Source organism: Vulpes lagopus, chromosome 2 (assembly GCF_018345385.1).
Source record: "Vulpes lagopus strain Blue_001 chromosome 2, ASM1834538v1, whole genome shotgun sequence".
Taxonomy (NCBI): Eukaryota; Metazoa; Chordata; class Mammalia; order Carnivora; family Canidae; genus Vulpes; species Vulpes lagopus.
This window is the reverse complement of record NC_054825.1, coordinates 162,449,146-162,460,614: the sequence shown is the minus strand read 5'-3', so window position 1 is coordinate 162,460,614 and position 11,469 is coordinate 162,449,146. Positions and strand designations below refer to the sequence as shown.

The 11,469-nt window shown below is 49.5% G+C and overlaps 1 protein-coding gene across 1 annotated transcript; it reads right to left on the bottom strand.

Annotated features, from left to right (window-relative positions):
• Positions 1–1,906: 1,906 nt before the first annotated feature.
• KLK6 (kallikrein related peptidase 6) lies at positions 1,907–10,885 on the bottom strand. Its single transcript, XM_041744718.1, has 7 exons — positions 10,796–10,885; positions 9,958–10,046; positions 9,507–9,554; positions 9,037–9,193; positions 5,950–6,197; positions 4,702–4,838; positions 1,907–2,602 (listed from the first exon to the last, which is right to left on the bottom strand). The coding sequence occupies exons 1-7, from the start codon at positions 10,867–10,869 to the stop codon at positions 2,450–2,452; spliced, it is 906 nt and encodes a 301-aa protein (XP_041600652.1). The 5' UTR covers positions 10,870–10,885; the 3' UTR covers positions 1,907–2,449.
• Positions 10,886–11,469: the final 584 nt, after the last annotated feature.

Genomic DNA, 11,469 nt, shown 5'->3' with positions numbered 1-11,469 from the left:
TGTTCGTTTCTTTGTTGTTGAGTTTAAGAAGTTCTTTATAGATCTTGGATACTAGCCCTTGATCTGATATGTCATTTGCAAAAAAAAAAAAATTTTTTTTCTTTTGCTGTGCAGAAGCTTTTTATCTTGATGAAGTCCCAAGAACTTGGTTCTTTTAAAATACTCCCTCTGGGGGATCCCTGGGTGGCGCAGCGGTTTGGCGCCTGCCTTTGGCCCAGGGCGCGATCCTGGAGACCCGGGATCGAATCCCACATCAGGCTCCCGGTGCATGGAGCCTGCTTCTCCCTCCGCCTGTGTCTCTGCCTCTCTCTCTCTCTCTGTGACTATCATAAATAAATAAAATAAAATAAAATAAAATAAAATAAAATACTCCCTCTGGGGTGCCTGAGTGGCTCAGTCGGTTAAGCATCTGCCATTGACTCGGGTCATGATCTTGGGGTCCTGGGATGGAGCCCCGCATAGCATGGAGCCCCTCATCAGACTTTTGCAGGGTTCCCTGCTCAGTGGGGAGTCTGCTTCTTCCTCTCCCCTATCCTCTCCCCATGCTCTTGCTTTCTCTCACTTGTTCTCTCTCTCAAATAAATAAATAAAATCTTTAAAAAAATAAAATACTTCCTCTATCTTCGGACCACATAACACTCCCATTGTAGAATAACACACAATTGACTTTGAATATCTCCTATGATCCGGTTGCTCTGTTTAATATCTGATTCATTCTACACTGTGCTGGGCAAAAATAAGGTTGCAATAAGTATCGAAACAAATGAATTGTTGTCTCTGATTCTCTCTCTGTTCCTAAATATTTCTCTGCTTCCAAATCCAGCCCTCATATAGGACTTCCTTTCCCTCACTCTCTCTCTCTGAGAGCCCCTAACATGGAGGACACCTGGCTTAGCAGTTATTTGCCTTCTTCACAGATGAGGAGGTGGAGGTTGTAAGCAAAGAATGGTTCTCTGGAGACAGAGACAGGCCTGGCACGTGGGGATAGAGGTGTGTATATCAGTTAGGGGTCGTGTGTGATGCCCCTTGGTGGGAGGAGCCCAGAAAGCATGCAGAAGCCTGGGACCTTGTCCAGCTGGGCCTGTGTGCTCCCCTCACTCCTCTGGGGGAACTCCAGTCTCTCCTCCTCCCTGTTCATTGCTGTGCCCTGAAATGGACTGCAGCAAGATCTGACCCTGTTGTTTTCTCAAGGCCCTCAGGATTGAGGTCAAGTGTTTTTTTCTGGCACTCAAAGCACCATCTTCCACTGACCTACAGTTCCAGCCATGCCACCCACTTCTCCCACCTCAAATCCGCTCTCCACCATCCTAGATGATTCTCCATCTCTGGGGCATGCCAGGTGTTCTCACACCACCAGGACTTTCTACAGGTCGTCCCCTCTATGAGAACACCATCCACCCAACCCTCTCCATACAGTGATCTCATATGCAGCCTCCTTCTCCAGACCACCCAGCCCCAGCTCAGCCCTCTTCTCTCCCTGCACTGTCACTTCTGCCTCCTCCCTGACTTCTGGTATCTCCCCTCTGGTCCATCCCATACAAGGTCCCAGTGCTGCTCTTGCTCACAAGCCTTCCACGGCTCCCCACTGCCCTCAGGAAAAAGTCTTATCATTTCAACCTGGAGTCTGAGGTCCTTTGGGATCTGGCCCGTGCTCTGCTCTCCCATCTTCTATCCCACCCTCTACCCATACACAGTGTGGTCTCCCAGTCCTCTCCCTCCACTTCTTTCACTGCTACAGAAGGAGTTAAGGGGAGAGAGCCACCATGAAGGCCAGTACAGGATGGAGTACTCACTGGTGTCTTCCTGGAGGGAATTAAAAATGAAATTGAGCTGTAAAAGAGAACTCCAGAATATCTGGAATTTGGAGAGGCAGAAGTGGGATAAAAGCAAAAAGCAACGCTAATAATAAAATCCACACTTTATTGCTCAAGCAAGTGTGCCAGGCACTATTGTATGTGTTTCACATGTTGGAAATATTGAATCCTCCCAATAACAATCACCGCCCTATGAGGAATATACTATTGTTATCCTTAATTTATAGATTAAAGAATCTACACAGTCAAGGGAGGTACTTGCCCAGGGTACACAGGGCCAGCAAGAGACGGAGTTGGGATTCCAACTCAGGTTTTGCCAGACTTGTGACCACTCCTCTGTAGGAAGAAGTAGAGCCCATGGAATAACCAAGGTGGGAGAGATGCTTGGAAGGGGTTTTCCTGTATTCTCTTAGTGGTGGGGGTAAGACCTTAGCCCATGTCCCCATTCGTCCCCAGTGATGCAAGAATGGGGCTGGGGTATAATTAGGGTGAATTTGTACTATCATGTCACTGCTTTTATTAAGCATTAAGGGTTGGATCTGGGCAGGTGGAGGGAAGGCAAAGTCTTGATCAGGTATATTCTGGAGCCAGCAAGTGGGGGCCACAGGTCAAGAGTTGGATGTCACATGTCAGGGTTAGTTGGCCTGAATGGTTTTTCTGATCCAGTGGCCATATCTGCAGACATCAGTGTAGACTCCTGGCTTCTCCTTGGATCCACAGGGAACATTACCCCATGACACAAGGCCTCGGAGACGGTCTCCACACACGAGTGGGCCCCCAGAATCCCCCTGTGGGAAAGTGGAAGAGAATCAGATAAAGAAACACACACACACACACACACACACACACACAGAGAGAGAGAGAGAGAAAGAGTGACAGGGCCGCCTGGCTGGCTCAGAGGTGGAGTATGTGACTCTTGACTTTGGGTTCGTGAGTTTGAGACCCATGTTGAGTGTAGAAATTACTTAAAAACAGCATATTTTAAAAAAGAAAGCAAGAAAGACAGGGAGACAAAAGGTCACAGAGACATGTAGGGAGGGAGAAGGAGAGACACTCAGAGATGGATAGACTTAGGGACAGACAGACACACAAAGTCACAAACAGGAAAATAGAGACAGTCTGAGGGAAACTCAGAAACAGAGAAAAACAGAGAGAACACTGTGACCCAGAGAGGCATCAAGAGAAGAAAATATAAAGAATAAAGGCTAAGTACAAGAACTGAGAGCTCTTGGGCTCCCTGCTTATCCAGAAGTCTGCTCTTCCTTCTCCCTCTACCGCTCCCCCTGCTTGTGCTCTCTCACTTGTTCTCTCTCTCTCTAATTAGTAAAATCTTTAAAAAAAATAACAGAGACTGAGAAGTGTGGAGAGAAGCAGAGGCGCAGAGTGAGGTGGAGACAGAGAAAGAGAGAAATATATATATATTATATATATATATACATAAAATATATAGCATGCACAGTTTTACATTTCTATTATATTTATATAAATCTATTCATATAAGAGTTATTTTATATGTGTAAATGTACATGTAAAGAGACAGAAGGAGAGAAAAAGAGACCTAAAAAGAGGAAGAATCTCCAGGTACAAGATAAGTGAATACCAGGGATTTAAAGCACAGCGTGATGCCTACAGTCAACACTGCTGTGGGATAACCAGGAGTGTTGTTAAGACAGGATATCCTAAGAGCTTGGGGATCCCTGGGTGACTCAGTGGTTTAGCGCCTGCCTTTGGCTCAGGTCGTGATTCTGGGGTCCTGAGATCAAGCTCCGCATCCGGCTCCCTGTATGGAGCCTGCCTCTCCCTCTGCCTGTATCTCTGCCTCTCTCTCTCTCTCTCTCTCTCTGCCTCTCACGAATAAATAAATAAAATACTTTTTTAAAAAAAGATTTTATTTAAAAAATAAATAAAGGCAGAGACATAGATAAAAAAGGATATCCTAAGGGCTCTTATCGCAAAGGACAAAAATCTTTCTTTTCTGTTTCTTTTAAGATTTTGTTTGTTTATTTATTTATTTATTTATTTATTTATTTATTTATTTATTTAAGAGAGAGTGAGAGAGCATGCACACAAGTAGAGCTAGCAGCAGAGGGAGAAGGAGAAGCAGGCTCCCCACTGAGTAGAGAACCCGACATGGGACCCAATCCCAGGACCCTGGAATCGTGACCTGAGCCAAAGGCAGATGCTTAAACAACTGAGCGATCCAGAAGCACCTTTGCTTTGCTTTGCTTTGCTCTGCATGATGGGTGCTAACTGACCATGGCAATCATTCCACAGGACATGGAACATCACATTGTACACCTGAAACTTCTACACCGATGTATGTATGCTGACTGCATCTCAACAAAACTGGGGAGAGAAAAGACAGCTTAGGTATTGGGGCTTGTCTACTAGCCCTTTTGTCATGTCTGACTTGCTGTGTATCACTGTCCCTAGCTCTGTCTCTTCAGAGACCTCAAAGCCCTGGAGTAAATTTTGGCATAAATAGGAGAGACCCAGTGGATGATGGGGAACAACAACAACAAAAACTTCAAGTTACAGGAGGCATCTGGGAGTGGGGACGGAGCCCTGTCTCTCCCCAGCTGTGATCCACCGGCCTCCAGAGGTTGGCCATGTCCAAACAGGACAGTCCTCTGTTTGAGGAAGGACAGACCCCTCACACCACCTGCTTCCTTACTGCGTCTCTCTGGTTCTTGATCTCTATCTCCATCCTTGTCTCTGTGTTTCCTGTCTCTGCTGGCTGCCTTTATACCTCTGCCTGTTCCTGGCTGTGTCTCTGAGTGTCCAACTGAGACTCTCTCCCTGGAATCCTCTCCCAGCATGTCTCCGAAAAACTCCATTTCGGTCTGTCTCTGTCGGCTCTGTAACTGGAAGGTCCCGGTGACCTGACCTGGCAGGAGTCCTTCCCGTACTTCTCATCTCCCGCACACACCATGTTCTGGGTGATCTGGCTAGGGTAGGCACGCTCACACTCCTCACGGGGCACCAGGTGGATGTATGCACACTGGATGGTGTTAGGGAAATCACCTGCAGAGAGAGATGAGCCAGGCTTACTTCACAGCCTGTCCTCTGCAAGTCCACCCCAGTGAGCTCTCTCCCCTATTGGTCCCTATATCCCATTGGTTTCCTTCTTCCTATTTGTCTTTCATTCATAAAAATCCATTTCCATTGGCCCTGGCTCCCAATTGGTCCCTCTTTACATCATTCTTTCCTCCCATTGGCCTGTCTTCCTCATTAATTGCCCCATTTCCACTAGTCCTCATTTCTTACTGCTTTTCCCTTTCTCTTAGGACCTGCCTCTACTTGTGTCTTTCACTGGTCCCACCTTCTTCAGTACTTCCAGCTCACCTCTAGACTCTCTTCTGTTAGTCCCTCCTCCACCCTTTCATCCATGGTTGGACCCTTCTTTCCCACTGGCTCATCCTGATTGGCTAACACACGACCATTGGTCCTCTCCTAACTGGTCCCTTTTCCCCTTCATTGGCTTTCCCTTCTTACTGGCCCTTAAGCCAGAGGTGCACCCCCCACATTGGTCCTTTCCTAAATGAACTGCCCTCCCCCCTAGGTTCTCTCTTCCTATTGGCCATTCATTCAATGGCCCACCTTCCTTTTTTGGCCCTTCACTCACCGGCCCAATTACCTTCCAGGGTTCCTGCTGACCTATGGGACTCGTTCCTCCCCCAGTCCTTCCTTTAGTGCCTCCCCTTGACCACTGACCCTTCCCTTAGTTGGTTCTTCCCCATTATCACTCTCTACTCCCAATTGCACTTTCATTTCATATCTTTCAGGGGGCTGTCCTGCTTTATTGATCTCTCTTCTTCCATTAGTCCCTCCTCCACTATCTCTTCTTGATCATTTTTGCATCCTGATTGGTCCCTTTCCATCATTGGCCTCCTTCTGGATTAGAATCTCCCCACTGACCCTCCCCCTTCATCAATCCTTCATCTCACAGCCTCTCTCTCCATACCATTCACTCGTGGGTTTATTTTCTCCACTGGCTGTTCACTCATTCACACAACTCCCATACTTGCCTCCCCTCCCCATTGACACACTGCCCCATTGGTCCTCACCATTAGCCCACCTCCTGCATAGCCTATCACCCATTGGCCTGCTTCCTTGTCACCCTCCCACTACTGACCATCTGCTGTCTTGCCCCATCCTAGGATGTGGCAGCTCGAGTGGTTGGCTGAGCAGTCTTGCTCCAGGGAGAGAGGCTGGATGCGTTCAGAGAATTTGGCAGGTCGAGCCAGGCGCAACAGCATGATGTCCTGGTCGTGAGTGGCAGCATTGTAGCCAGGGTGGGCCACAGCCCGGACAACAGAGCTCTGCTCCTGGAAACTCTCCCTTTGCTGAAGGTTGTGCTTCCCCAGGTAGACTTGAAGATTCCTGAGAAAGAGGAAGGCTCGGTCTTACCTGGGGTCCATGGCTGCAGCCAAGACTTCAGAAGGGGCTGTGATGGGAGATGGCAGTGGCCTGGTGCACCATGAACCATCTGGCCTGTCCCCTCACAATCTTCCCAGCTCAGAAAAGGACAATTTCGTCCTTTCAGAATAACCTTGGAGACTATTGTTGACTCTCTTTATTTCATGCCTCACATCCAAGCAGCCCAGAAATCCTTTTAGCTCTCCAAAGTATATCCAGGATATGATCGTTTCTCACCTCCCCCACCGCCATCATCTCTTACTGGAACAATGGCAGTAGCTATCCCACTTGACTTCTTGTTTCTGTGTTTGCCCCTCCACAAAACAGCCAGAGAAATTTTAACAACATAATATATCTCACCTCCTCTTGTCCCTTCTCTGCTCAGAATCCTCCCATGACTCCCATCTCATTCAGAGTAAAGGCTGAAGTTTTCACCCTGGCCCACAGAGTCCTGCATATTCTGCCCCCATCACTTCTCAAATATCACCTCCTCCCACTCTCTCCCTCTCTCCTTCTGCTCCAGCCACACTGGCTTCCCTGCCTTTCTTTGAACACAGCAGTCATCCTCTCACCCCACAGCCTTTGCACTGGCTCTTCCTGCTGCCAGCAACCCTTTCCCCTACATATCCGCATGGCTTCCTCCCTCACCTCCTTCAGATGTCACCTTCTCAGTGAGGCCTTCCCTGATGATCCAATTAAAATGCAAATAGCTATCCTGACAGGCAAGTCCTATCTCTCTTTCCTGCTTTCTTTGCCACCCAGAACCTACCATCACCATCTGATATACTATATATGTATTGTTAAATATTTACTTTATTGTCTCTCCTCCTACCATAGCAGCACTGTCCAGTAGAACTTCTTCAGTCATGCTGCAGTTTGATATGGTGGCCACTAGACATAGGCCTCTACTGAGCACTTGACACGTGCTCCTAGATTTGTCATCTCATTGCATTTTTCTTATTGTGAATTTAATTGGCCATTTGTGGCTATCATATGGGTGGCACAGCTCTAGAATATCAAGATGGGAATTTTGTTTTGTTCAGATACAGCGTCCTCACTGCCTATACCTGTGTCTATCGTATTTATGATAGATATCCAACAAATATTTGTGAAATGGATCAAAAGAGTCACTCTCTCGTTAAAAATTCTCCCATGGCTCCCCATTACTTTTGAATGAAACTCATTCCACCATCTTCTGCCCCACTGTAACTTTCTTAGAACACTCCAGACTATTTCAAACTCAGGGACTTTGTCCTTGCATTTCTTCTGCTCTCAACGCTCATCCCCCTTCTTCATTTGTCTACTCTTTCTCATTTTCAATGCCTCAGCTTGAACTTCATCTCATCAGAAGGTCTTTCCTGATACCCTCTTCCATCTAAAGTAGGTACTTCTCTGTTCTTTTCTCTCAGGGAGCCATCCCTCTTCTTTTCCTTCACTGGACTTAGGGTAATTTGTAATTACGTGATTTTTCAAGGGCTTGTTAGTTAAATAACTATCATTCTGTGCCTTTCTGCTTCTGTGTTCCTAAGGGCATAGACTTTGCATTTCTCTCATCCACTGCTGAATCCCCACTGCCCAGCTCAAATCTGGCACTTAGCTGGTGCTTTGATCAATGTGCGCCAATGGATGAATGAGAATGGTGGGAGCAATGCCGGGTCTCCCTGAGGGTGGGGGAGACCATCCTGAGGGTACTTGTTGAGTCCATAACCTTGTGTGATTAGACCCCTCTCCTCCCCCCACAGTAGGGAGTGGCACCTGTTAGTTTCCAAAGACCTGAGTTGCCACTTACTACTTCTCTGAGCCTCAATGTCCTCATCTGCAAAATGGGGCAAGGAGTCTCTTATTGTGGAGTTTCCAGGAAACATATATAAACTGCTTAACTCAGCACCTGACTGGTAGTTAGTGTTGAATAAAATGGCAACTGTTAATTGAACTAGTGATCATTAGTGCCCTGAGGATTTGTCCTGGTCCCTCTATGCTTTTCTACCTATGCCCACTTTTTGGATGATCTCATCCCGTCCTGTGTTTAAATACCACTTATTTGTGGATGATCCCTTCGTGTTTACCTCCAGGTCTGACTTCTCTCCTGAGCACCAGCAGCCTACCCTCATGCTTCTTGGACACCTCCCTGGTATTTCAGGCTCACCTTGGCTAGAGCAAAATGTCTGACACTCCTCTGCCCATATCCAAACTGGTTCTATTTCCCTCTCCCACCATCTCAGAGAGACACAACAGAACATCCACTTGTTCGAGTCCTATACCTGCAGGTCAGCCCTGCCTCTTCCATCCCATACCATCAAGTCCAGCTGGCCTCAAAATACCTCCAAAAGTTTTCAACTATCCTCTACCCCCTGATCCAAGCCATCATCCCGTCATTCCAGGTCATTCATTCCCCCTTGCCCAGCCCACTTTCCACATGGTGGCCAGGGTGCTCTTAAAAATGTAAATCAGATCTGCTGCTTCCCTGACTGAAATTCTCCAGTGTCTTCCTCCTTCACTTAGAATGAGATCCATTGCTGCATCGCTGCCTGCAGGACCTGCACCATCTGATTCCCCAGTTAGAAGGTCAGTTCATAAAAGCAGCAGCAGTTTTGCTTTTGTTCACTGCTATATCCTCCGGGCCCCAGACAATGCCTGACACTTATTTAGTGTTCATTTAAATACTGCCCAGATGAACCTGGTTATCAGATGGCCTTGTGCTGGGACAGGGGGTTGTATGTATCACTTCCTGCCTGAAATCTGCAAGACGCCCCCCAGGGGTCTCATTGCAACCACTCCTCACTCATGTGGCATGGAGACTCACGGTTTTTTGCAATGGGCAGCGGTAAGGACCCACAGTGGGTGAATGAGGACCCCTCCACAGAGCAAGTGGCCTGACGTGTAGAGGGCAGCTTGGTAGGGGTGAGACGTCTGCTCACAGGGTCCACCATGCAGCACCTTATTCTGCTCCTCCGCCCAGGCTGAGAAAGGAAGGGTCTGAGTCAGGGACGAGCTTTGGAGACACCAGGAGGATTCCCCCACGGTGGACCCCAATGCTGTCCCAGTGGTCCAGGTCATCTCCATCCCACCCTCACCCTCAAATTCTTCCCCACCTTCCAGACCAACTTCTACCTCCTTCCTGTCTGCACCCCCATCGCTAACCCAGCCCCTCACTTTTGCCTCACTCCAAGCACCCCCTGCCTCCATACGTGTGTGAATCCCCATCCCCAATTCCAAACTCTCCCACCAGCAGCGCCCCCCCAAACCACCCAATCCCATCCTCTTTCTTCCCACCTGCAGCCATCAGGATCACTGCCACAATTAGCGTCTTCATGCCCATTCCTGAGAAGGGAAACCAAATGCTCCTCAGTCCCTGTCTCAGACCCCCTCAAGGCCCCTCCTTCATCCCTCCTTCCCCAGCCTCCATGATCTCCTGACCCCTAACCTCTATCTCTCCCCTGGCCTCTTGTCACTCTAACCTTATCTTCCATCCTCAGGTCCCATGAAGGCAGGCTGAGTAAGAACCCAAAACCACATGTGGTGGTCTGCAGCTCACAGTGCAATTCTCAATAAGTCTCTTATTTCTCTGGGCTCTAGTGTGCCTGCCTGCCAGCAGGAGGGGGTGGCCCAGGAGGGACTCTGAGCTTCTTCCCTACCCATGGGGTTTTTCTTCTGCACCTTGGCTCTGAGCTCACTCTGTCACTCACCTCATACCTGGAGGTTCTAGGGTGCAGTGTGATCTTACCTGCTGGGAGCTGGCTGCCTGGGGGCCCAGAGGACTCCTGGACGAGGGGTTCTTGGGTTGAGGCAGGCACAGCACGTGTCACAGGCAGACTGACAGAGAAGCACAGAGTCAGAAATGCAGGGAGTTATGGGGAGAGATGGGACCCAGAAAGCAGAGAGGATGCCCAGGAGCCAGAGCCAGAGACACAGACAGCAGAGGATGTATGGGCTGTGGGGCCCAGGCCAGACCGACACCTGGGCTTCCTGGCCTCCTTGGAAGAGGCTGTTCCTGCCCCCAGACACTCCTGGTGCTTCCTTTTAACCCCTGTCTCCCCAGGTTCCTGAGGCAGGAGGCTGCCCCACCCTTTCCTCCTCACCCAGACCTCCCACACACATTCCTTGCATCCCCATGTCCCCGTGGCTCTGCTCCTGATGACCCCTGACCAGGCTTCCCAGGAGGTGAGCACCAGGCCCTGAGAGCATTGGGGGCCTGGACTCCAAAGTCTGAGGGAGGAGGGGGCTAGGGGGCCTGGACTCCAGGGTCTGAGGCAGGAGGGGAGAGGGCCTAAAATTCTAGACCTTCAGCAAAAGGACCTGGGCATCTGCACTTTCGAGTCTAAATGAGGAAAGATGGGTGCTAGTTCTCAGTCAGTAGGCTTCTCTAGGTCCTTGAGCAAGAAGGTGTCTGAGAACCCAAAAGCCAACACCCAGGCGAGTAAATAGTTCCCCCGGCCTGCAGGAATCCCCCCACCTCTGTCTGTGACCACTCTAGCCCTGCAGACCCTCACTCCTGGGTCTGCTGCCTGCAGGCACTAAGAACCTGGCCGCTTGGGTCAGTGGAGTTGGGGTGATTCACGCACCTGCCCGTAAGTCCCTCTGTGGGCGCTGACGACCTCCGTGTCCCCACTGTAGACAGCAGCCAGTGAGAAAGCATGTGTCACCCAGCTGGCACCCGCCCCTGCCCTGGGCTGGGGCTCTGTGGGGAAAGGGGCCCAAACAATCGGGCTTTGTCCGCCCCCAGCAGCCAGTGCCATGCTCCCAGCAGCTCCATTTCTCAACCTCTCTTCCGGGCAGGCGGGCGCCTGCGTCAATAGCTTTCCTTTGTCCCTGTATGACAGTCCTGCTGCTGTCCTTTGATGGCCCACCCACATCTGCCCGGATATCAGGACGTTTGACCTTCCTGGTTTCCCTGCTCCAAGCCTGCCCACCTCTGCGGTCTCGCTGTCCACCTGTCTTCCGGGCCATGGTGGGGGTATCTCCACGCCCATCTCTCTCTCTCTCTCTCTCTCTCTCTCTCTCTCTCTCTTTCTCATGTTTTCTTGTGTTCTTCTCAGGCTCTACTTGTGTCTCTGTCCCTCTGTCTCTTTCCCTATCTTTTTCTCTGTATCTCTCTCCCTGTCTTTCTCCCAAATCTCTGAATCTCTGTGGACATTCTCTACATTTTGGTCTGCTTATCCTCCCCTGGCCTCCCCTTCATTTTCAGAAGAGGAGCGTGCGTCTGCTCAGAAGTGAATTAGCTCCCTGGGGAGCTGGG

Bases quoted from the DNA above. Each gene is read 5' to 3' on its own strand.
- KLK6 (XM_041744718.1), bottom strand. From the start codon at position 10,869: ATGCTTTCTCACTGGCTGCTGTCTACAGTGGGGACACGGAGGTCGTCA. The intron at 6,198-9,036 runs GTGAGTCTCCAT...CCTCTTTCTCAG, and splicing joins GCTGCCCATTGCAAAAAACC to GAATCTTCAAGTCTACCTGG. The intron at 2,603-4,701 runs GTCAGGTCACCG...ACTTTCCCACAG, and splicing joins ACGGGAAGGACTCCTGCCAG to GGGGATTCTGGGGGCCCACT.